At 42.7% G+C, this 22,034-nt stretch overlaps 1 protein-coding gene and 1 long non-coding RNA gene across 2 annotated transcripts in view; one reads left to right on the top strand and one right to left on the bottom strand.

Moving 5' to 3' along the window:
• Nucleotides 1-22,034, bottom strand: part of DEPDC1B (DEP domain containing 1B) — a 50,872-nt gene that overhangs the window by 10,710 nt on the left and 18,128 nt on the right. The window contains exons 2-7 of the mRNA XM_015412986.1: nucleotides 17,471-17,736; nucleotides 11,739-11,874; nucleotides 11,339-11,466; nucleotides 9,841-9,971; nucleotides 8,668-8,715; nucleotides 4,689-4,829 (exon numbers count right to left, since the gene is read on the bottom strand). Of these exons, the coding sequence (XP_015268472.1) occupies nucleotides 4,689-4,829; nucleotides 8,668-8,715; nucleotides 9,841-9,971; nucleotides 11,339-11,466; nucleotides 11,739-11,874; nucleotides 17,471-17,736 (850 nt within the window). The remainder of the gene's footprint in view (nucleotides 1-4,688; nucleotides 4,830-8,667; nucleotides 8,716-9,840; nucleotides 9,972-11,338; nucleotides 11,467-11,738; nucleotides 11,875-17,470; nucleotides 17,737-22,034) is intronic.
• LOC107111941 lies at nucleotides 14,660-16,407 on the top strand. Its single transcript, XR_001482577.1, has 3 exons — nucleotides 14,660-14,723; nucleotides 15,205-15,274; nucleotides 16,289-16,407. It is a non-coding gene; the product is annotated as an uncharacterized LOC107111941 (long non-coding RNA).

Here is a 22,034-nt window from a genome sequence, read left to right as displayed (position 1 = left end):
GAAGCGGAGGAGGGGGACTGTGCCTTTATTCAGGCTGGCACGCAGTCAAAGCCTTTGAAAGAACCAGTGAATCTGCTGTCACACCATACCTCACCACGGAGGGCACTGTGCCTGTATTCAGGCTGGCATGAAGCCAAAACCTTTGAAAGGAGCCAGTAAGTCCGAGGCTCTGTCTCATTACACCTCACCACGGAGAGAGGTTGTGCCTTTATTCAGGCTAGCGCATAGCCAAAGCCTCTGAAAAGAGCTCCTCTGAGTCCCACTCTATTCATACATGCCTTCAAGTGAAAACGGTAACAGGAAGAGCAGGCAGCTCTGCTGTGTGAATCTGTAGGCAGTTAAGGTGCAGAGAATGGCTGTTTAACAGCATCATTTGAGAGTGTCAGCTGGCCCAATCCTGAGGTAGTCCAGAAACATTTCTTCTGTAATTGTAGTTTGTTCTTCACTAGAATGACTATCGATGATCAAAAAGAAAACAGAGAAAAAATTCTCCTCAGCCCAAGTATGAGGTGAAGAAAAACAGAGAACAGAGGGAGCAGCACCCTTCCTCCTGGTCATGAGATTGTTCTGGAGGAAAAGTACCAGAGGGAGGAGGGGGTGCACACCTAGTCCTCTAGAAAGCTTGGAATTTTTCCAGCAGCTGGCCTGCGCAGTCCCCGTGTGTACCTGCACAGAAACCTCGAAGATGAATCTAACTACCATTAACTCGGGTTAGAACTGACCAATACATAGCAGTTTATTATTATTATTATTATTATTATTATTATTATTATTATTATTATTATTATTATTATTATTATTATTATTATTATTATTATTATTATTATTATTATTATTATTATTATTATTATTATTATTATTATTATTATTATTATTATTATTATTATTAACAACAACAACAATAATGCTTTCAATTTATTAATCGCTTTCCCCACAAGTGGGCTCAAAGTGATTTACAGTTACTCTTTAGACAGGGGACTAGCAATGTTTCATAGGGGATAGGGGAGACAATATATAATTCATTTAATTGCACACGCTGTAACTGCACGGTGGAAACGTTCTGGCTTGGCACAGTCATGTCCAGAACGGCTGCGTCAACCGGCTTGATGACGTTGTGGCTTCAGGACCCATATGTCGTGTCACCACACTGCCACCGCCTGGCTGGAGCATCCCACTCCAGGGATTTTTCGTAGCCGAGTAGATCTTCCGCCTTCCGGATCCTGGATCAAGACGTCCCCAACCGACAGCTAACACCTTTCCCAGAGGGGAAGTTGGTGTGCCCACCCTCTCTAAGGAGTGGTTCCCATTTTATCTACTCGCCGAGGCTTTCGAATCGCTGGGTGGATGATGAGCTGGGGACAACAGGCTGGCAGCTCACACCAGCACGGGGCTCGAACTGACACAGTTCAGATGTTGACAGAGGGGTATACTGGAGAACAGAGCACTTGAGTGTGTACCCCTCTCCCAACCTTTTAAATGCAGTTAAAATATCAACATGATTATATGCATTCCAGGCCAAAGTCATAGTATACTAGTAGACTATGCAAGCTTGATATCTGCTGCAGACTTATTCCAGCAAAGTAAAAATAATGAGCACATCAAATCACGCTTAAATGTGAAAGTCTTTTTTGTTGCCTCCACAGAACATAGCAGAGGTCTTTTTTGTTATCAAAGCAAGAGGTTTCAAGATGTAGTGTAAGTACATGTAATGTTCCATTCTACAAATATCATTTAGCTTTACAGTCAGGCTGTTTTCTAGCAGGCTTTCTGCATTACACTCAATAAACCTAAATTAACAACCTAAAGGGAAAAATTAATTTCAGCCCTAATGAGCTGTCAGCAACCCAGTGAATCAAGCATAAAAGCAATTGCTGTATCTAACGCATACATCTTTAAAATTATATGTAAGTTTTATACCACATTCTTTGCATTACTTGCTTTTTACTGAGCCACATAAAAGTTCTAATAGATGCTAAGTGAAAGCTAAACTATAATTAAATTGTATATGAAAAAATCTAACATTATTAGGTGCCAAGGTTTTTCTCTAATAGCCTAGTGGTTAAGAAATCAAGAACCTTGCTGAATAAGATGAAAGGTCCTTCTAGTGAAGCATCCTATTTCCTCCAGTAGCCAATCAGAAACACTTGGGAAGCCAACAGGGAAGGCAATAAGGCAATAGCTGATACTCACACCACCCTCACTCAGTAAATTGTATTTAGAGGTCTATTGCCTCTGAACACAGAGACTCCATTCAACCATTCAGCCATCACAGCTAGTAGCCGTTTAGACCTATCCTCCAAGAATGCGCCTAGTTTATTTTTAAACAACACCAAAAGGGAACACAGCATGTACAAACAGAAAGAAAAAACACTAAACAGCACCGCACTGTATAACTGTAATGGACATGACTTGTCAGCCAGTAGGGTTGACAACCTCCAGGTAGTGTCTGAGTTCTCCTGGGATTACAACTGATCTCCAGGGAACAGAAACTAGCTCACTTGGAGAAAATGGCCACTTTGGAAGGTGGACTCTATCGCATTATACCCCACTGAAAGTCCCTCCACAAACTCGCCCTACTCAGGCTCTGCCTCCCAAATCTCCAAGTATTCCCTAACCCAGAGCTGGCAACCCTATCAAGCCAGTGACAGAAACCCCAAAGACAGTTTTGCAAAACGAGAAAAAAATATTATTGGGACAAAATTAAACTCATGTATACTAAATACAAATTCAAAAAGATTCTCTCAAGAAGCATACAGGACAAATAATTAACATGTGCTAAATGCACCTCCACAGAAAAACCATCGGAAGTCCACCAAAAGGACAGGAATCTGGTTTATTGTCCCATTTCAAAATGTATCTTCAATCATTTTTCTCTTTTTGCATTATGGTCTTAAGGATCTGCTTCATTGACTGACGTGTCAGGCCCATTATAGTCTACTTTTAAATCCATCTCTGCCAGTGGACATTCCTGTACCATCAGCAATAAATTACATACATTCATTATGCACCATGTGAAGAACTTCCTTTTGTCTGTCCTGAACCTCCTGCCAATCAGCTTCACTGAAGGACCTCAAGTTCAAGAATTATAGCAGAGGGTGAAAACTTCCTTCTGTACACTTTTGTCATCACATGAATAACTGTATAGATCTGCACTGTGCCTCTCCTGAATTGCCATGTCTTCTAAGCCCAAAACATCTTCCTTCTCTAGGAAGGTATTCCAACGTTATTTTGGTTGTCAGTTTCTGCACCTTTCCCAGCTTTACAATGTCTTTTTTGAGATGAGGTGACTACAACTGTACACCGTATTCCAAATACAACCATACTATAGATTTACATAAGGGTATTGCAATAGTAGTTTGTATAATTTAATCCCTTCCCTAATAATTCCCAACACTGAATTTGCTTCCCCATCACCACTACTGCTGTACACTGAGTTACTATCTTCAATGAATTCCAAGATGCTTTTATGCCCACTACAGTACTCTGATTGTGGTCATTAATTTCAAGCACAACTACAGTCAGGATACTGCAAAGACTGATCCTGTAATCTGTGCAACAACTGACAAGACAGCAGTGACTGGTCAAAAGTTTGAATCAGTTTCCAGTCAAGGACACACATGCCCTGCTCTTAGCAAAAAGTGGTTGTGACTGCTCTAGCCATATTCAAGTAGCAATGGCAGTTGTTGCATGGCTCATGGCCAAACCAATATTCAAATCCCACGCAGCCAAAATTTGGATACTCCCACTGGCATTAAAGAGGACCGTATCAGCAGAGTGCAAAGCAATGGGAAAGTGCTGCTTGTGACAAATTAAGGAAGGGTTCATTGTTCAAAATCAGCATTGCTACAAAAATCTTGCAATCAACATCATGAGAGAAGCATTAGTTGTCATGAACTATTAATTACTGTGTCATCTGCAATTAAGTGATTGCATCATTGCAGGCATGCATTTTCAACTACCTGATGTAATAATTAAGATTATTTTGAAGACTAAAACTCACCAGCAAACTGCTATGATGTGTTGCCCAATAAATTTAGAAATGAGATTTCCCTAAAAGTGTTCAAATTTAGGAGTCTTAGAGGCAAACTGGATGTATTCAGAAGAGAGAGAACACCACTGTGAAGCACTCCAGCCACAAGAAAAATCCTTATTAGCTAAAAGTGCTGATTAATGAAAGAATTGTGTTAAAAAGTCTTTGTGTCAAGATAAACTTTGATTGAAAAGTCCTAATTAATAGTCTAAATGTCTTATTGTTTAAGCAGGTCCATATCACTCTGGATTGTCTCTGTAATTTTAGCATGTACTGACAGAATCAGATTGGGTATACCCCACTCCTGCCCCCTCTACTGATTCTCAGCCTTTGTTTTAGAAGTGGCTTAAAACTGCATTTTCTGGACCCCGTGAGGCTGGCAGGTATGAGCTGGTCACAGAGCTGAGGGGAAGAGGGGAAGAGAAAGACCGACAAAAATGGAAGCTTGCTGGCAACTGGTTGAACTTAAGTGAAGTGGAACTGAATAAAAGAACATAGTGCAGGGAAGAGGGTTAAATTATCTCCATGTTGCAGCCCTGACCTGAATTCAGGTCCTCTTGTACTAACTCTTTTTTTTTTTTTTTAAATGCAGGTGATACATTCTGCAGTGGATTAGAATGCACAACATTGGTCCATATCGAGCAAAGTGATAGCTTACCTAACACACTGACAAAGATGTCAAAAAGCTGGAAAGTGAGAAGAGGCTCTTTCATGTGGCCATAGTAATCAGCTATAGTCCTGAATACATCTCTTTCAAATCCTAAGTAAGTAGGTTGTTTCAGATCTGGACACCTGGGCCCTAAAGAAAGAAAGAATATTCTTATTCAGCCTGCACGGGTTGTAGAAATATCACCAATTAAATCTCTACTCAATAGCAGAATCAATTTCAGGAAAAGATTTAAGACACTCTGTACAAAACAATAATAATAAAAATATTCAGCAAGTTGAGACACGTGAGAAATTATAAACATATGCTATTCTAAAGATTGCCTTTTCTTACCTGCATTGTTCAATCCCTATTTTACCATTCCATTAATTGCAGGACATTTTAGGATTCCCTGGACTAAGAGACAATTCAAAAGCACAGGAGTCCTGAGACAGTCTTTTCTTTCAACTTGTACTGCCTCAAAATGTACATGGGGAAAGAGGAGGGGTGTCATATGTTTGAAAATGCCCCTATAGCATAATCTGTGTCTACGTAAGCCTCTGTCTCAACAAATTTTTCTGGAAGGTCAGTTTGAGAAGCAAATGGGTCAGCAACTCAACTTTCACAAGCCAACAAGTTCAGCTGCTAAGATGCCACTTTTTCCTCATCTTTTCCCTTTTGACTGACAATGGGAGAGGGGGCACCATCCCCGTAGCCAGGATTTTTCGGGGGGGGGGGTTTGGGGCACTAATTAGATTAAATAATTAAAACCTCCTTTTTTCTTGCAGGGAGGGGTGTGTGCCTCAATCATGCCCTCAGAGCAGGGCATTGAGAAAACAGGACTTCATCTTGGGAAAGCCGTCTGCGAAGAGAGATGTGTGACATCAGGACCCCGGGAAGGATTTCTTCTGCCTTTCCACCTGAACCCCCTCCCCAGTTTGTCTCCATTGCCTTTCTCCAGCTCTGGTCCTTCTTCCTTTGGTGCTCTGGCTTCTCTCTTTCTCTCATCATCCTCCTTAGTTGGCTTTCCTGCACGCACACACCGGCTTCCCTTCTTCCCCAGGGCAGGAATGGGCTCTCTACGCAATGCAGCATCCTGAAAGCTCCAGCTGAACCATTTTCCTGCCGCTTTTGGTTACTGAGCCCCAGGAAGATCCCACTCAGTGTCTTTGGGGTCTTTTGATTCTCCCTCTCCCCTGGCCAAGCCCCTCTGCAGAGGCTACAGGCTACCTGTTCCAGGCCTCCCTCCCATCCTATATAACCAAGGAGGGAGAGAGTGTTGCACTGCTGGCCAGAGCAGCTCCCAGAGGGAGAGCTGGTAGATTCTTCATCCTGCCCTGACTTCGGGGCATTGAAGATTTGGGGATAACCACGTATTGGGCCTGAATGGCACTCTTCCTGGCAATAAGTTTATTTCTTTTCAACATTTATAAACCCACCTTTCTCTCAGGCAACACGGGGCTAAGGTTGCTATCTAATTAAAAACTGTTTAAATCACAGCAAGTTTGAAACACTGAACTATTAAAACACCCTTATAAATAGCATCAACTAGCAGCCCCTAAAACCAACAGGGTATAGAGTTCATCAAGAGAATCCAAAAGCCTTCTTGGAAAATTCTTTCTTACAGCCCTCACATAATTGCAAAATAGATGGAGCCTTCCTAATTTCTTCTGGAAGGCTATTCCACAAGATCAGAAAGGCTACAGAGAAAGACAGTGGGCAGATGGCTACAATACATATCCTCACAGGGTTTGCGATAGCCAATAGGCGTTGCTGTGCTAAGGGAAGTTGCTGCGTGTGCTGATATCCAGAGGCACAGAACAGATGCTGATTTCGACAGAAGTTTCACTATAGCAGATGGATTAACACAGATGTTTCCCCACAGGCCTGATTTTTGTGCAAATTCTAAGTCATTTGTCCAAGTGAATACCTGAAACACTTGAATCAACTCTGGGAGACTGCAGAGTAATCCAAAACATTACAGTGTAGGACAGTGTACAATATAGGAGTTGTCATGATCCTAGGCCAATAGTAATGTGGCCTACAGGCTCTAGGGAGGCCTAGTGGCTCCAGGGAAGCCTGTATTAGAGTGACTACAGGGCCTACATTTCCCAGGTACCCTCTGGACCCTGTGATTGGCTAACAGGGGATTTGGAGGGAAAACTTATACCAGTAGAGGGCGGTTCCTGGGAAGAAGGAATAAAAGGCTTTGCCCAAAGTAGGAGGTGGTTCACTCCCAGGGAGCACAGCTGCTGAGGCTGCTGCAAAAGGAGGGATCCCTCATCCAAAAGTGGTAAGTTTGAGGAAAATACCTGGGAGAAGGCTAGGACAGACACATTAGGATTTCTTATTGTGCTGGTTTACCTACCTTTACTGTGTTCATTTTTCCTACAAGTTATTGAATTACAGTTGCTGTTAAATCTCTTTAATAAAAATAGTTTGTGACTCTATGTGGGTCCTCACACCTCATTTGGTTGCTTATAAGGAAGAACCTACTGGAAAAGGAATGTATAAAGGGGTACAGTGGGTGCTCTGGGCCCTCCCAAGGAGACCCATACCAGAGTGGTGGCAGCCATTACAGACCCTTTCTAGCCACTGCCTGCAAGAGAAGTCAAGATGACTTCCAGTGGTAGGCTGATCAATTGTTGAACAGAAATATATAGGCTTGCCAAGTCCCCCCGGGGGGCAGGGAAACCCCCGCCCCAGAGGCCTTTACCCGCCGCCGCCGGATCGGGCCCTGGGGGGAATCCCAACCCCAAAGCACGCGACGTGCATGTCACCCAGAGGTGACTTGGACGTGTTAGGGGCGGGGCCACAGTCATCCGAGGGAAAACACTATGGTTTCCCCTTGGATGGTCGTGGCCCCGCCCCCAGCTTGCCCAGCGTGGTTGCGTCATTTCCGGGCGATGGGGTTGCGACGTGCGCGCACGCACGCCCGGAGCAGCGCTGAAGTCCCCCGCTCCAGCGCCAATCTGATTTGGCAACCCTAGAAATATACCTAAATAAGCAGCAACTTATTTGCACTCTCTCCCTCTTTTGCTCTCTCTCAATTTGCTGATTCTCAATCGCTCCTAACTTTTTGATCAAAGAACCCAAGATACTTAATGCCACCTCATTTAGCAACACTCGATCTGACAAATTACCTCCAGTTATAACAGCAAGAAGCACCCTAAAGGACACAGCCCTGCAGAAGAAAACATGGAGTCAGCAGATGGGCCAACTCCACCTTGATTGTTGTATCATCTTTATTTCTGCACCACATTAAACACTCAGGAGGAAGTGAAGCGGCAAAATTGACGCTCTTGTGAGAAAAACAAGCTGAGCCATCCTGTCAAGCTCTCATATGCCCGAAGATGTAAACAAGATCTTAAGTGGGTATCATTTCTGTATTTAAATAATATATGAAGAGGAAGATCCCAAGGGAAACTTATTACCTTTTCTTATGAACTCTCAGATGTGGAGAAAAAACTTCTGCAATCGCTACAGGCAGACATTTAGTCTGTATCCTTCTGACACCATTCAGTAATATCAGAAGTTCAAGATCCCCTGGGAAGAAGACATGTTCCACCAGTATTTCAGTTTACACAAACTTAGACAGTGCTGACAGAAGCCTTGGTGTTGGCTCCTCCCCAGTGACCTCAAACTTCCAATGATATTGGGATCCAGATGCAGTCACCCTCCAAGTAGCCTTCCTCTAATGTAAGTGGCCTGCCCACAGAAGAGCCACATGATCTGGAGAAAGGCTTTAAACTTGAGCCAAAAGGAAAGGTAGGGTACAAATATGTTGATAAGTAAGTAAATAAACTTTGCTCAGGGGAGTGGTAGGATGGGGTAGGCCTCACCTGACAGAGCACAGAGGGAAACAGCTGCAGCAGCTCTCCAGGTGCAATGCCAAAAGAAGCCTCACATAATTGGATGACAGATTTTATCGTTCTTTATATAGAAAAGGAAAAATCATTGCTCACCTCGCTGCAATGAAACCAATACTTACAATTTGCCAGACACTTCATTGCCGACAGCACCCAATGAGGTAGCTCCTCTGCATTTCAAAAGGATTTTTAAAAAATTACATTTTTTAAAGGTATCAACACAGACTGCGCAAAGCACATCAAACAAGCTGCGGACACAGGAAACACTTAACGCCACGGCGGCAGAAAGGTTGCCTGCTTGCATCCCTCAGACAATGTACACACGACCAGACCTTTAACATCACGGCCTGAAAAATCTGCTCTCTATCTTTTTAAATTTTGTAAATGACTGGATAAGAGACCATCTTGGAATCCTGCGTAAACCATCCTGAGTTTCATGATGGTCAGCTTCTGGAGCCCTGCTTCAGATGACCCTGCTTTCTATGGTTAAACATGTGTCAACCCAAGACAGAGCCTTCTCGGTTATGGAACTTCCTCACCAGGAGATTTGCCTGCCTCCTTCTAAAGGAGCGGCCAGTGGGTGAAGACTTCTTTATTAAAACTTGTGTTCCCTCCAGGACCTCTCCTTCCTGCCCGATGTTTTATTTCTGGGTCTGTGTTTTTATATATACTGTTTTACTTACATACGGCTCATAAAAAATCAAAGTTTATTGATACAACCTTTAATCCTTTAAGGTTAGCAGCTCCAACTTCATTCCTACAACTGACAGGAATACTCTGTTGGTTATTGGGGAGTTACTAATACGCCAAAAATGTATCATTGAAAAGTGTATTCCACCTCAAGGTTTCCTGCCTCCCCATTCGTAGTGATCCTTATTGTCATAAATTCCTTTCCTGAACACACAAAAGAAGTGGTTTAACAGGTGTTGTCTTCCCTCCAGTCCTTCCAGAAAATGCATGTTTGCCATAAAGATGCCAGCTTAATAACATCATCCTCAATCAAAGAAAACCTAAGTATGCATAACTAACATATATTTATTCCTTCTTATTCTTTGCCTGCCATTCATCCCTGTAGGGTCAACATTCAGGCTTTAATTTACTTGGGACAGGGACCTGTCTTTTAAACTTGTTCCTCTGTGAACTGCCATTGGGTATATTTAAATACTATTTCCAAAATGTCTCTTGACAGTGAACAATCTTTTACTCAGTCTCTAATACTCTAGATGGCTTCTGCTATCAGAAAAGTCAGCACAACATCTGGAAAAGAAACAACAAGAACAGACGGCTCCTCTTACTTGATTTATCTTCTAAAATGACAACTCCCTGCTTGTTGATATGATACACATTCTGGATTATATGCTTTGGGTTCACAAGTTTGGTGTCCAGCACATCTTCTAGGGAATCCAAGCCTAAAATTTTTTGCAAGCTGTGTTAAAAAAATATATTAAAAGATCAGACTAAACATGCAATTATTTGGAGGCAACTCACATATTACAACTCACTCGTTTACATTCTTATTGCCACAGAGACTTAAAACTGATTACACGGTTTTCATCAGCAGCATGAAGCCACACTGAAATATTACTAATCAAAACAACAATGGGCTGACAGAGACAATCCCCCCCCCCCCGGCTTTTGCTTCCTCCATCAAGCCCCTAAGATGCCAAAAAACCCCAATGCTGGATCCAAAAGACCCTCATGGACAACATGCCATGCACATGGGAGACTGCCATGAAAAGGACTTGGGCAAAATTGTCGCCTACTCCTCCCCATGATGACAAAGGAAGCGGAGCAGAGCAAACTTTCCATTTGCACAAGGAAGAGGAAGAATAATTTTACCCAATTCATCCTCCTCACTACAGAATTACAAGTCTTGTGGCATTTTGTTGATATGACTTCCTGAATTCCCCAGCTTTATTTTTTTCTGGGGCCTTGGGAAAGACCTACCACCACAAGTGCCTTCCACTTACAGTTCATAGGATGCAATCCAGTCATCCATCTTTAAAAGGAAACAAGCAAAGCAAAACCTCACCATGTACCATCAGACAACAAGTAATACTCATGTTTGCAAAGCTTTGCGTTTAGGTTTGGGTTGGCTTTGTTTGCTGTAATATCTAAAGGCCTCAGCTGACAAGCAAGAGACACTCTGTGCTTGCAATATGTACATTGGAGAACAGCAACTTTTCCCAACAAGCGGAATAACAAGTTCCTTGTGAGGGGATCAGCAGTAGGTGTTATAAAAATGTCACAGGATTTTAAAAAGGACTGGAATTGCAAATCAACGTGCAAATCCATTTACAGATCCTGGATTTCCTTAGCATGGAACCACTATTTTTTGGTAGAGCACTGCTTCATACTGTCAGCTATGCTGCCATGAAGGTTGGGGAGTTTGGTCTGTATCTGGTTAATTGCTATTGCATTCCTTTCTGTGCTTTCTCTGCTGTGTGCCGAAACGCTTATCTATACAGATGTGCAGGAGGGTGTTGTGGTGTCTGGGTTGTCCCTAGGTGTTGTGGGAGAATGTTCGTTCTCAGCTTCAGCTACTAAGCTCTAAGCCTTATCCCGCGCGCGGGAGGGTGCCTAATTGGCCAGTGCTGGGGGTGTGTGTGTGCATACAAATACCCTATATCCTATTATGCCCATGGGGCCGCCACCATTCTTAACAGTGCCTATGTTACTGCATCTATAGCTCTGCAATAAAAGTATAACCGTTCCTGAATGCGTGTACTTCGTTGTTGGCTATGGGTTCTGACACATACTTATTATATCACCTTAGTTTGAAAAGGAACTTACTGAGATAGTGTCATGGATTTCCATATCTCTTCTATATTTGCCTCTGTTAACAGTCGACGGTGTACAAATCTACATGTTGGTACTTCTCCAATTGCTATACTGTGACGTTTGAACCACATTTCAGAGTTCTATAGCAGAAGAAAAGTTGTTTCTTAGTTTGTGATACTTTCACTTAACAAAGACACTGTTTCTACAGCAATGGCAACCTGATTCTAGTCCAAACAAACTTAGTCACAATTATATTTCATTGAAATCAATGCTGTAGGTTCTGTATAATCAGGGAATTGTTGACTATACCTTTACACATCACAGTTCCAAATAACACTACATTACTACAGTGCATTTCTTAAGAGTTAGCTGTCGTTCCACCATACAAACACCGATTTGATGTATATCTTACCAATGTGATTTGCTTTATTGGTATGTGTTCTTGGAAAGTATCTTTTTCAGTATCATCCCAGTTTGGAAATTTAATAATTTCCTTTCGGAATGGAGGTCGTTTTGGGTATGGTTTCAACGGCGAGAAAGGAGGAAATCTACAATAAAAGGGCATTGTAAAATTATCATGAAATCTGGTCTGTAAAAACAATGGGGGAAACCCTCTCATCTACACTTTGTTGTTATAATCCAGTTTTTAAAAAATAAATACATCAAATACACATAATTGGCCATGCTAACCTCAAAAAAGATGCCGAAGTAGCAAAAAGTGTTTCTGCTGATTTGTTAATGAGGATTCTTCCCAGAAGTAGGCCAACTTATGCAGTGGGTCAACCAATACAGATATATTTGAATGATAAATGAGCAAAGATCCATACAGAGAAATGAAATAAATGAAAAGTCAGAAACTAATATGTTCTTCAAGGAATAAGTCCCTATTTATCTTCTCAGTTAACTCAAGTTGTTTACAGATTTGCAAATCTGCTCTTAGCATAATTTCGACAGAATTTAATGTTCTGACCTTGAATGAAATTTGAATACAACCCCAAGGAATGGTCTCTTATTAAGTCAACACTTTTTGTTCTTTTTTTCTCTATTTATGAAAGTATGAATGACCAATCCATGCAATTATTTTGAAAATAAATGAAAAATCAATTAGACTTTGTGCATCACTAACTGTTGTGTAAATAAACTTCCAACATGTACCAGTGAAATCTACACATCTCTCTCTCTCTCAAAAAAGGGCCTGTTTTTATAAAAATCACTGATGATTTAAAGATTAAAAAGAATGTTTGTACAATAATGCAACAGTCCAGCAGGGGGAGCTACAAATACATTCACTATTTTAAAACGAAATGTTGTGGAAGAGAACACAGACTACAATATGACTTTTTGTCACCAGAAAAGTACTTACAAGAAATTCATTCATTCAATATGACAATCATACAAAGAATTAAAAAATCTTGTAAAACCTGCCAAGCTGAAATCAATTTGTTGAATGGCTGAGCAGGGGTGGGTTGGTGGGGTTTTTTTTTGAAAAAGAGGTTCTGGAACTCTCAAGCGGGAAATGAAATTTTCAATCTGTATACTGAAAACTCATGAACTTTTAAACATATTAAAAAAAATGTTGTCAAAAGAGGTTCCTGAATTTCATTCTGGCATGCTCCCCCAGAAAAAAAGCACTGGCTGACAGCAAACAAGGTTATCGGTGCTGAACAATAAACATTTTTTTAAAAACTGATGGAAAACTCAGGGAAAATATTTGAAAAAGTGTGCATGCACACAAAAGCTCATACCCTTGAATAAACCTTTGTTGGTCTTAAAGGTGCCACCGGACTCTAAATTTGTAGATTAAAAAGTAATGCAATTCATGTTTCACAAGACAAAAGAGACAGTTAGAGAAGAGAAAACAAGCAGATCGCAAAAGGTACTAATTTTAAACCATGGAGAGTATTGCAAAACAGAAAACTACCTCCAGACTTGCTCCATTGTGGATAGTTTTTGTGGATGAGGAAAGGGATGAAGGGAAAAGACAGGGACAGTGCAGAAAGGAGAGGAACACAATACAGCAAATGCTGAGCAGACACACTATTTATTAAGATATTTAGATTTTTCAGCTGCCTTACTACTATACCCTACACAGGGTGCTTGTAGGAAGGAGAACAGAATGAAGCAGACAAAGGCCCCAATCTCAACAACTCTTCTGGGTGTACGCTCCCAGTATTAAGTTATTTCTCAGAACTACATAGCACACAAACAAGGAGTCATCTCCACTGAGTGGGTTCCATTACTTCCCAAGGAGGGAACAGTCAAGAGATTATCAGTCATGCTAACTCACTGTTGCTCATAATAATCTAAATTTCAAACAATGACACACAGGTGGTGTGTGTAAACACTTGTGATTATGTCAAATGTGGTCCCATGCATGGAAAGGCTGAAATTACATGCTGCATGAATCTTCTTTTATTCTCCACCTCCAGACAAGTCAGACGGCAATAGTGAGATACACCTTAGCAATTACTGTCAAAAGGTAGAACCCTCCTAACTGTGTTAGTTTTGGCTAACTATTTCAAGATTAATGCTGTTTGAGAAAAGAATTGAGCAGCCTGCCCCAGACATCATTTGTTTCATTCCCAGCTAGGTCTGTGGTCTGGTGTGGCCAGAGGCACTGCCTTTACTCTTGGGTAGCCCCCAATAGCAAGGGCACCCCACTTTCTGACCTGAACCAGAGACCCACAAAATTCAAGCCAAGGAAGACCTGAAAACACAGAGCAAGGCATAGCTCTGGAAATAGGGTCTCCATTTTCAGGTGACAACCAGGCAGCATATGAAACAATGGCAGTTCCACCAGGTAAGACATCTACATTTCTAAATGCTATTCAGAGGCCACCTGGCAACCAGCCCTCCTGTCTCCAGTACCTCACCCAGCCCTTTTGTGTGGTCTCATATCTATGTGTGAATTCTTTGTCCTTCCTTGCTCCATCCCTCAGGATACTGAGATAAACCAAACATTCAAATAATTAACGATCCTTCCTGATGCGAATAAGGGACCCATCTCCCATCTTTTCTCTAGACTTGGGAACCTTTTTGACTGCCTTGACTGGACCATTAGTGGTCGGAAAACCCATTCAAGTAGCCACCCAGCACCTGGCTGATTTAATCAAGGCCATTGTTAAGCCTGACTCTGCCCCTCTGGAATGTCATTGGTTGCATCCAGGTCCGGCTCCTCATGATGCCACACCCCCTGGGACCCAGGATTGGCCCAGGTAATCGTTTGTCCTCACCTGAGACAAGCCCCTCAAGACCTCCCATTGGTCAGCATTATTTTCCAAAGTCTATATCCGTCCACGCACACACACACCATGCTCTCTTTTTCTCTGCCCCCTCATAGCACATAATGCTGGCTGTTGGTGCTATTGTCTTCAAGGACTTCTGCACGTCTGGGCAGGTAATATTACCCAGTAACTGACTCCTCTATTCACTATCAATCACCTCTGCTTTCTTAGTTCTGTATTGTGTGTGTGAATGCTTGATTTTATGTTTGTATATTTAAGAATCCTTCAGTAAAGAAATCACTGCTTTAGTAATCTAGCCTCTGCAACTACTGCTGGGACTGAGAACTCAAACTCCCGTATACACAGGTTTTGAGCCTATATTTAATGCCTATTGACATTTAATACTCATAATTCCCCACGTTTATTAATAAATTAAGGCAGTTTGGCTAACACTGGGCTCTCTCTTTGTCCCACTAAGGAGTCCTAGATTTATATTCTGAGTCAATGACCAACATTTGTAACCATCATCAAGCATGGATTACTGCAGCACTCTTCGCATAAACTTGTTCTGAACAAGTAATTAGAGGAAGGCATTGCAGAAGACTGGGCATGTTTTGGAAAGGTGCCAATACTTGTGTTTTATTTAATACTCAGATCCGCCACCAATGTCAGAAAAGGAGGAGGAATCAAGTTCCCTCTTGCAAGACTCTTAACTGCCCATCAGGTAAGCTGTTTATGGAAAGAACTGCACGGCAGGGACAAACCCGCCCATTGTCTCAGGCACTGTTTTGCATTCCACTCCCAGAGAAGAGTTGGGAGTGGATGCTTCTGGGAAGAGCTTGCTCTTTGCCCTATTACCAAGCTGATGCTAAAAGGTGCTGACTAGGGTGTAGTCTGATAAAGTCTCCTGGTTTTCTTCTAGGGTGGAATGTGAAAGGCCACCCAGCCCCAGGACTGAAAACGATTTTGTGCAAAAATCTTGAAAATCTATAAGGAACAAAAGGAGTGATGTAAATCAACGGCACAAATTATAGATGGCAAGCTGAAGACGGGGGCAGATAAAGGCTGGTGGGTGGAAAAGACAGCAGGAAAAGGGGAGAGGCTGTGGGGGCTTTTAGGAATGGGAAAGAGGATATAGTGAGGGAGGGGGGAATGCAATGCACTCTGCAAGTCCTTGAGGGTCCCCCAACTTCTTATATTCTAATAACCTGAGGATACTTAAATCCAGAGACTGGAGCGATGAATAGATCGTTCGACAAACCTGAAAAATGCTCCAGGCTTGCAGAAAAATCTGAAATCTCAAAATAATACATTGGGTGTTTTTAAAAGTCCTCCAGATCCTTTAAAGATCCTTTAACTGAAGAAGATGCTAGGACTGAAACTAGATCCTTCATGTGCTCCGCCACTGAGCCACAGCCCCCAATTAGCCAGAGGAGGGCTTGATAGAGTTGCCTTCTTCCCCTGCCAATTTGTCACATTCACACTTTATACAAGTCTGGGCTGGCCTCAAGTAATTAAAGCTTAGGCTAAATCCTGGCCTCAAGTAATTAAAGCTTAGCCTAAATGAAAAACAGAACCTTTGGAGGGAAAGAACCTTTTCCCTTATTGTGCAATAAATAAGATTAAGATACAAGGGATATTTAGGTGGTGCACCCTCACAAGCAAAAAGAAAATTGTGGGAGAACTCAGAAAAGACATTAGTTGTTAACTTCATTTACTACATCTTTGTTCCCTCCAGTCAGTGTCAAAAGAGGTCACATTTTCCAGAGATATCCTGAGTAATCAACAAGCCCTCTGTCCAGGCATGCACAAGTTTCTGTCTTCTCTGAAGTTAATATAGAACTGAAACAGATATCTAGTCCCTTTACTCTGAAGCCTTCTGGGAGTATGACTGAGACAAAAAGCACTTTGGAACAGGGAAACTGGAATTAAAAGGTTAAATCACTGGCTCACCAAAGGCTGAAATGAACAAAGGTCCTTAATGGTGCTGTCTCCTAACTAGTGCATTAAGAAAATTATTAATACACATTGAGAAGACACTGTGAAGATGGAATGCATAATATAGAATATTTCATGGCACTGGGTTGGTTCAAAAGTCCCAGTCTGCTAGCTCTGGAACCTTTCTCCACTACCTTCAGAGATGCACGGCACCAGAGGAAGGCTCAGTTTGATGAAGAAGAGATTGGTTTTATACCCTGCCCTTCACTTGGAGTCTCAGAGCAGCTTACAATCTCCTTTCCCTTCCCGTCCCCACAACAGACACCTGTGAGGTAAGTGGGGCTGAGAGAGCGCTTTTGAGAACTGCTCGTGAGAGAACAGCTCTGAAAGAACTTGTAACTGACCCAAGGTCACACCAGCAGCTGCATGTGGAGGAGTGGGGAATCGAACCCAGTTCTCCCAGATTAGAGTCCACACTCTTAACCACTACGTCAAACTGGCTCTCTGATTAGACTGTTAGATACAATCCATACACTTAACAGTAACAATACCTTTGAGTTACATTTCCATTTATTAAAATACCAGTTTACATCTATAACATTTACAGGAAAATCTAGCTAGCTCTTCAACCAGAACAAAGGCTTCTTTGATTGTGGCACCAACCTGGTGAAATGCTCTGCCTGAAGAAACTTGTACCTTGTGGGACCTAAGTTCCACGAACCTTGTAAGATGGAATTATTGCTCCAGGCATTCCTTTGAGGCATTCTTACTGGGCGTACTATCAGCTTTTCTAATTGTCATGCCAGAGAGCCAGTGTGTAGTAAACTGTTTTACAGAGTATTTGTATTTTTATTTATGCTTTGTATTTATGTTGTTAACTGCCCCAAGCCCCAATTGCTGGGGAAGGGGCAGGATAAAAATCGAAATTAAAAAAATAATAATTACACTTTACCCCAAACAACACCACTAGTCAGTTATTTACCGGTATAAATGATTGTTGTCTTCAAAATCCTCTTTGCCCCATCTTCCTTTGATATCTTCAATAACATGATTCTTCAGGAACTTTTTAAGGAGCTGAACTGTTTGAGCACGAGTTACTTCTGGGCTAAAATTCTGGTTGTGCCTCAGCAGTCTGTGCAACCAGTCTACTGCCTCTGATGCTGTGAAGCAACGCTCGTAGCTTTTGAAATGACAGCGATGCTTCCGTAACGGCATGCCACCTCGAAAGAGTTCAATAGTCTCATTCCACTGGGAGGAGAAAGCGAATAATCACAAAACCTTAGAAAATTACTCTCCTTATCTTAAAATTTTAAATGCAACAAACAACAGTATTAATAGGGTCACTGCAGCAACAAAATGATGCACCCTCGGTCACCACTAATATGCTTATCATAACTAAAAACCTGCCAGGCCAACATTCTGGATGGGCATTTTGGACAATGTGAAATTTAGCTTTTGTATGCCTATCTATCTTACTCTGTTTAAACCCTGTATTTTCCCTCCGTTTCTTATTGTCTTGCAGGCCATCTTGTGGTTCTCTCACATATTTCTTTTTGACTATGTGTCCAGAATCTGTCTTCTTCTCCCCTTGACCTAGCAGCACATAGCTCAGAGGTGTTGAACTCATTTGATTTGACATAAATGTCACTTTGTCGCAGGGCCACGTCTGCCATAAAATGTAAGAACATAACAGAAGCCAATGTTGGGTCAGGCCAATGGCCCATCCAGTCCAACACTCTGTCACACAGTGGCAAAAAATACCAGGTTCCATCAGTGGGGCCAGGACACTAGAAGCCCTCCCACTGTTGCCCCCCCAAGCATCAAGAATACAGAGCATCACTTGCCCCAAACTGAGAGTTCCTATCTATATCTATACCTTGTGGCTAATAGCCACCGATGGACCTCTGCTCCATATGTTTATCTAATTCCCTCTTGAAGCTGTCCATACTTGTAGCCACCGCCACCTCCTGTGGCAGTGAATTCCATGTGTTAATCACTCTTTGGGTGAAGAAGTACTTCCTTTTATCTGTTCTATCCCAACTGCTCAGTAATTTCATGGAGTGCCCATGAATTCTTGTATTGTGAGAAAGGGAGAAAAGTGCTTCTTTCTTGACCTGCTCTGTCCCATGCATAATCTTATAAACCTCGATCATGTCACCCCTCAGCCCAGGTACTGGAGATACCAACTTTATAAAGGACACAGGCAAACCCAATTAACAACATTAAAGTTTACACACAATACAAACATGCTTTAAGCATTAACACTCACAGTATTCCCTTGCAGTATCTCCCTGATGCCCTCCCTCCCATTTCTACTGCCCGTTAGTCATTAGCACTGGGACATTATGCAGGGACATAATGCACAGCCTGTGTCGTCTGGCAATAGAAGGTAATGACCAGTTGCTTGAGGGCTGGATAAAAGCTCTGGACAGATCAGTTCTGGCCCGTGGGCCATGTTTTGACACCCAGATACAGCTTTTCCAAGGCTAAGCCAAAAAGACCTTTCAGGTCAGCTAACCCGAATATAAATATTTGTTTGTTTATTTATTTCATATTTGTAGCCTGCCCTTCCTGTTAGCAGATTCATGGCGGAAAACAACATATTGGTAATACAATAAATATGATTAAAATTTTAAACACAATAATACAACATTAAAATCGGTGGTCAGAGATTGAGTGATTGAGAGAGGTTTCCTTGGCTCGTTGGTACCTGGCTGGTGAGTAGCCAGGTATTGCTGGATGGAAGACAGGGGACAGACACCACAAGGAGGCCATATGTGGCGCCCACTGCCTTAGCCAAAAGCCTGGAGGAACAGCTCTGTCTTACAGGCCCTGCAGAACTGAAGGAGATCCTGCAGGGCCCTGATCTCAATGGGGAGCATGATCCACCAGGCAGGGGCCAGGGCAGAGAAAGCCCTGGCCCTGGTCAAGGCAAGATGGATGTCATTCGGGCCAGGAACCACCAGGAGAAGTCGATTCACAGAGCATAACTCTGTTCAGGGTGTATATGGGAAGAGGCAGTCCCTCAGATATGTTGGTCCCAGGCCGTTCTGGGACCAAGTGTGTTCTTCACTTTTAACCAGCATTACAAAAAGCATGGTTAAAAGACTATCTGAGTACATATGAACCTGCCCACTTGTTCACATTGTCTTCAGGAGCCCTGTTCTATGTGCCTACAGAGCTAGAGTGGTCAGCCAGAAGAAATGGGGCCTTCTCCATCAGGGGCTCTTAGCTGTGGACCTCCTTTCCCATTATTATTTGGCACTAAGACTGTAAAGTTATAGGGGCAAGCTGAAGACACCTACCCTCACCCATGCCTTCTGCTGATCTAGGGAACGGGGGGGGGGGCTGATAATCCCAGTTTCTGTTACTGATTTTAATATTGTTCTGTATTTTGCCATTGGTCATTTAAATTGTTTTACTGCTGCCATTGTACTATTTTATGTCATTTTAAATGGCTTCTACTTCTTCACTTTTTATTGTTCAGCATTAGGAGATTTGATTGGTTCTTAATCTCCAAGAATGTGGGAGAGAAATGCCATCAATCAATCATTCAATCAATCAATCAATCAATAATCTCTTGCTCATCTGTAGCAAGCACAGATGGACTTCTAGCAAATGTCAGCCTATGGGGGAGAAAGCTACCTATTCTTTCTTCCCGATGGAACCAATTAGAAGTTTTATGTATATATTACATAAGTAAAAAGTTTTTTAACAGTTATCCATGCAGGAAACAAGAAGAAACCTTTTATCCTTTCCGGCTGGGGTCTTATAGACGGTAACAGCAATGAGTGCTGCCTGCACCTTCTGCAAAAACTTGGCGTGAGAGCAAAACACCAATCCATTTCCAATGTTCTTATCACACACAACAGAAATCAGTGGCAACCACAGATTATGTATTTTAGAGCTTTTATACTCTGCTGTAAGTCATCAAATGGTAAGTAGTAGTGAGAAATCAGCATATATATGTACATATGTCAGTGGCTGTTACCACATATGACATTCTGCTCTGGAAGCAAATACTTAACAACCTGAAGGACTACAGTCTACAACAGCAGACAATTCTGGGGCATGACACTTGATGTCACCAAACTCATATTCTGATAACTGAAAGGGAACCACTTCTCCCAGATAGTCTGTGGAAACCAGAACAGCCTTTACCCTCTTGTTTAACCAGATCAAGAACTGCTCAACACTCTGATGCTTCTGGGGGAACTGGCCAAAACTGCATAGAGAAACATATTGTTCCCAATCTTTTGTTGGGCATACTGATGGATAGGGTACTACACTCACACAGACACAGATTACATATTGCTAGACTAATGAATTTTATTTTTTATGACCCAAGCCAATATAATTGATGAATCCATTGGACAGAGAGTTGCCAACTTTTACATTAGCCCTTCTAGCTAATGTTTCCCGATGTTAGTTAACATCTGTATGTGCCCCCTTGCCCAGATTGCCCTGAGGCATTGGCTGGGATGTCACCAGTACGCTGATGACACCCAGCTCTATCTGATGTTGGGCGGCCTGTCCGACTCCAGACCGGAAGACCTGGACCGGGCATTACAAGCCGTGGCTGGTTGGGCTTAGGCTGAGTCAGCTGAAACTGAATCCGACGAAGACGAAGGTCCTGTGCTTGAGTTGGGGCGGTTCGGGGGTGGGGTTCCCCCTCTCGACCTTCGACGGGGTGCCATTGGTGCCAGCGCCGGAGGTTAGGAGTTTGGGAGTGCTCCTGGATGCCTCCCTAACAATGGAGGCCCAGGTAGTGGCCACTGCCAGGTCGGCCTTTTACCATCTTCAGCTGATCAGGCAGTTGGTTCCCTTCCTCAACCGTGCCGAACAAGCAACAGTGATCCACGCTATGGTCACCTCGAGACTAGACTACTGTAATGCTCTCTACATGGAGCTGCCCTTGTTGCCGATCCGGAAGCTGCAGCTAGTGCAGAATGCTGCAGCCAGGCTTTTGATGGGTCTCCCCAAGTGGGAGCACATCCAGCCTGTGCTGCGGCAATTGCACTGGCTGTCAATAGCATACTGAATCCGCTTCAAGGTGCTGGTTTTTACCTTTAAAGCCCTATATGGCCAGGGCCAGGGCCCAGCATACCTGCGGTCGCCTTTCCCCATATATATCCCAGAGAGCACTTTGGTCGGGGTCTCAAAATCGATTGACCCTCCCTGGCCCAAAAGAGGCCAGGCTCACTACTACCAGGACCAGGGCTTTCTCAGTGGCGGCCCCATCCTGGTGGAACAAGCTCCCAGAGGAGATCAGGGCCCTGCAGGACCTTTTGCTCTTCCGCCAGGCTTTCAGCTAGGGTGCCGCCACCATTATATAGCCCTGGCTCTTGGTTTTAACATCCAGCCTGAGCCTCAGGAAGATCTTGAACAGAAAGATTTTTAGAGATTACACTGAAATAAGCCATCTTGAGTAACTATCTTCAGCACTTTTATATGGTTTTATATGGTTTTATGTGGTTTTAACTGTATTTTATGTACTGACCGAGAGCCGCCCTGAGCCTGCATTGCAGGGAGGGCAGGGTAGCTGT

The sequence above is a fragment of the Gekko japonicus genome, unplaced genomic scaffold, assembly GCF_001447785.1.
Source record: "Gekko japonicus isolate JY-2015 unplaced genomic scaffold, Gekko_japonicus_V1.1 scaffold2332, whole genome shotgun sequence".
Taxonomy (NCBI): domain Eukaryota; kingdom Metazoa; phylum Chordata; class Lepidosauria; order Squamata; family Gekkonidae; genus Gekko; species Gekko japonicus.
This window is presented reverse-complemented; position numbering and strand designations above follow the sequence as displayed.